Source organism: Enhydra lutris, unplaced genomic scaffold (assembly GCF_002288905.1).
Source record: "Enhydra lutris kenyoni isolate GAN:26980312 unplaced genomic scaffold, ASM228890v2 scaffoldscaffold32, whole genome shotgun sequence".
Classification (NCBI taxonomy): domain Eukaryota; kingdom Metazoa; phylum Chordata; class Mammalia; order Carnivora; family Mustelidae; genus Enhydra; species Enhydra lutris.
Window position 1 is genome coordinate 457,237 of NW_019154116.1, and position 3,720 is coordinate 460,956.

At 63.5% G+C, this 3,720-nt stretch overlaps 1 protein-coding gene across 1 annotated transcript in view; it reads right to left on the minus strand.

Annotated features, from left to right (window-relative positions):
• Positions 1-1,406, minus strand: part of LOC111153462 (tubulin polymerization promoting protein) — a 9,129-nt gene extending 7,723 nt beyond the window's left edge. The window contains exon 1 of the mRNA XM_022512487.1: positions 929-1,406. Within this exon, the coding sequence (XP_022368195.1) occupies positions 929-1,302 (374 nt within the window). The 5' untranslated portion in view covers positions 1,303-1,406. The remainder of the gene's footprint in view (positions 1-928) is intronic.
• Positions 1,407-3,720: the final 2,314 nt, after the last annotated feature.

Sequence of the window (3,720 nt, forward strand, 5' to 3'; positions counted from 1 at the left end):
TCCTACCTGTGCCCCACCTTTCCATTCCTCTCTGACCATGGGCCTTGGGAGTGGAGGGCTCACTAGAATCCGGGATCCCACAGCTATGGTGTCCTTAGGGACTCTGCTTGGACTGGACATCTGACTGGTTCCACCTCTTCCCCAGGACCAGAAAAGTCAAGTCCCCTCTGCCTGGTGAGTGCTCTGCACCACTGGATCCTAACAGGTGACTTTCTGGGGCTGCCCGCAGGGCTACTGCACCCTGTGTAGCTCCACAGTGCCTGATGGCGACGGCGGCATCCCTGGGCCTTGGGTCAGCCCGGGAGGTCAGGGACACTGCCCTGGGATGGAGGCACAGAGTCACGGCCACTGGGGACGCGGAGGGAGGAAGCCATCCATGGCTGAAGGCACGGAGGGGCCCAGCCATCAGTGGGCGGTGGGGGGGCACGGGGGCGTCCTGCGGAAGGTGCCCAGCTGACAGCGATACCCTGACCGAGATGGTCATGCTCAGAAACAGGCTGAAAGCTATTTTCCAACGACGGGCGGCAGACAGCAGCAGAAGTTAGGTAGCCCCCAGGGCGCTGTTCCTCCTCTCAGGGTGGTCGTGACGTTTGCAGGACACAAGGCACCCAGCGGCGATGCCGGACGTGCTCCCGGCACCCGGGACGAGGGACGAGGGACAAGGGACGAAGGACGGCCCGCCCACGCCGGAAGCGCGTGGACGCGCCGACGCCAACCGCTCTGTCTGCGGCGCCCGAGCCCTGGGCGCAAGGTGCCCGCACAGCCCGCCGTGCACTCACCCCCGGAGCAGCCCACACCGGCCAGCGCAGCGGCCCCCGGGCAGTGCCCCCGACCCGGCACCCCGGCCTCTTACCCCGAGAAGGGGGCTCGAGCACCTCCTCATGCCGGGTGCGAGGGGGTCCCGAGAGCAGGCCTGGGCGGCACTTACTTGATTTTGCTGAAGACGATGTCCACGTCTGTGACGGTCACGTTCTTCCCGTCGATGACCTGGCAATCCTTGCACAGCTTCGACCAATTCTTGCCATGCATCTCCTTCCCGGTAGCCCTGGTGTCCCCATGCACGGCAAAGCGCCGGAAGGCCTCCTCCAGGGCGCTGAGCTCCGGCGCCGCGGCAGCCGCCCCCTCACCGGCCCCCTCCGACTCCAGCGACAGCCTCTTGGCTGCCCTGTCCTTTGCGGGGTCCCCTGGGGACTTGGGGGGTGTCTTGTTGGCGGCCTTGGCAGACTTGGCCTTGCTGTCGGCCATGTTGCTGGAGGAGGAGGGAGGGGAGAAAGGAGTCACCACGCTTCTGCCAGGCCACATGCGTCAGGAGGGGCACCCGGGATGTGGCGGCGGCCCTCAGAAGGGGGCAGAGATGCCACCAGAGGGGCTGTCCCCAAACAGCACAAGCCCTCCACGACAGCCCAGCCACCCGTGGGGCTCAGGTCCCTCCTGTTGCTCCCCTGCCAGCCACCATGTCACTGAGCCCTCCGTGCAATGACACCTTTCCTGGGGTACCCACCACGTGATGGGGAGGGGGACCCAGAACCCGTCGCCACCACCTCAGTGGGGCCCCTGGGTGGGGACCGCATGTGCAAGGGAGGCCACCCAAGAGGCCCCCGTCAGGACCTCAGCGGAGCCTGCCCTAACCTGCCCATGAGTCTCTGCTTTTGTGGGGCCTCTGATCCCCAAAGCCGGGCAGATCCCTGGGGACCACACAGGCTATGCTGCCCCTCCCACGTGTCCCAGCCAGTGGGCTCCTGTCCCAGCAGCCCCCGATTCCCAAGCCTCACAAAAGTGTGCCCCTGAGTCTCCAGAAGCTACTTCCCAGAGGAGCTGTGGGTGGCCGTCCCTGCCTCGGGGGGCTCAGCAAAGGGGGACAAGCCCTCGGGTTCAGGCAGACTCCAGGACAGACAGCAGCGCTGGGGACAGCAAGCACACTCACAAGTCCGCAGTTCACGGGGGCCGCCCCACCCCATCCCTCGCCGCTCCAAACCTGAGTCCTCAGCACCGGCTTGCCCAGCAGAAGCTGGGACCAGCACCAGGGGCTGGGGTGGCCGGGCAGACAGCGTTTGCACAAACCGCCACCCTCAGCAAAGCCCGCGCAGCTCAGCCGCTGCACTGAACATTTTCTAGGACCCCCTGTGGCCCTGCCATGCCCCTGCTCCAGGAGCAAAGCTTGAACCACTGGTGAGAAAAGCAGGACCAGTGCAGACGGGGCACCACCAGCAGGAGAGTCGCGCCCGCACGCATGCCTGTCCGTGTGGGGGCAGGGAGCACCAGCCCTCCCAGGGACCCAGGACAAAGGCGGTGACACCCAGTCGTCTCCAGTGTTATCGCTGACACCATTTCTTTGTCGGAAACAGGAGCTGCTTGGGGCTGAGGTGGGAGGGCTCACATCCTATGTGTTCTTTTCTATCCTTTGATAAATCCACGTGCTATTTCGAAAATGACATAATAATGATAAAATTAGTTTTTAAAAAACCTGAGGGCTTCCGCAGAGGCCTGCTGGAATACGGAGCTGTCCAGAGAGGCCCTGTTGATCCCAGGATGGCAGCCTGTCCCCACAGGAAGGCCTTCCCTGCAGGCACGGACCTCCCCATCAGCCCGGAGCCCAGGAGACGCAAATCAGCCCACAGCGGGAGTAGAGGCCCATCCGCTGTGACCAGGGTGGCCAGGGACCATTCTGGCTGGCCAAAGACTGGGCAGTCCGACTGTCCTGCCCTTTCCCTCAATGTGAGGGTTTGCAGTAGCTCCGGAACACCCCGGGAGCTCCTGTGCTCAGACACCCCCTCCCTGTGGATTTCTGGAGTCTCTCTCTTTGGTCTCACCGGCTTTCCTGGGATGGGTATGAATTTGGGGGGATGGAGGAGGAGGGAGTGAGCACAGAGCTGGGGTCCACAGTGCATAGAGGCTCCCAGACGCCAAGAGACGCACCCGGAAAGCGCCCAAGCATCGTCGGCATCAGGCCCACAACAGGCCAGCTGAGCTCCCTTGGGCCCCCTCTGCTGCTGGGCTCAGGGGTCCCAGGCAGCAGGGCAGGGGTAGCGGTAGGGGGTGAAGGGGGCCCTGCAGAAGAGCAGGAGGGGGAGGAAACCAGGGCAGTGCACTGTGGGTCCAGTACGAGCCGTCCCCCCTCGGCCAGAGGGCTCGGGAGCAGGGAGCTGAGAGAGCACGCGCGAGGTGTGGGGACGGACTGTGTTACTGGATTTGCATTTTCGGAGAGGCCCTGCCAAGGTGGAATTACAGAGCCGGCTGGGAGGAGGGCCCAAAGGGCCACCCCTGCCCACGGCCCCACACAGACTTCAACACACCTGACCCCAGTGTCCACCAGACTTCAGGATTATACCCCCGCCAGGAAAGGCTGTCTCTCAGACACTGTGTGTCCTCCCCAGCCCAAAACCCCTCCGGAGCCATCTAGGCTCCAAAGAAGCCATGGGCCCCATGCCAAGGGCCCTACTTCCAAAATGAACTGGGTTCCATTTCAGAATGACTCTCCCTGGCAAGCTCCTTAAGACTCGACCACCGCGTGACGCTAAACTTACAGAAAAGGTTATATAGGACAGACCCTGAAAAGCCACTATCAGCCACCACATGGACATCAGCACACAGAGCCCCAACTAGGAGCACTGGAAATCCCTGTTAGTGATATGCCTGCAACAGGGCCAGGTGTGCGTGTGAGCAGAGCCAGGTGTGCCTGTGAGGGGGGCCAGGTGTGCGTGTGAGCGGGGCCAGGTGTGC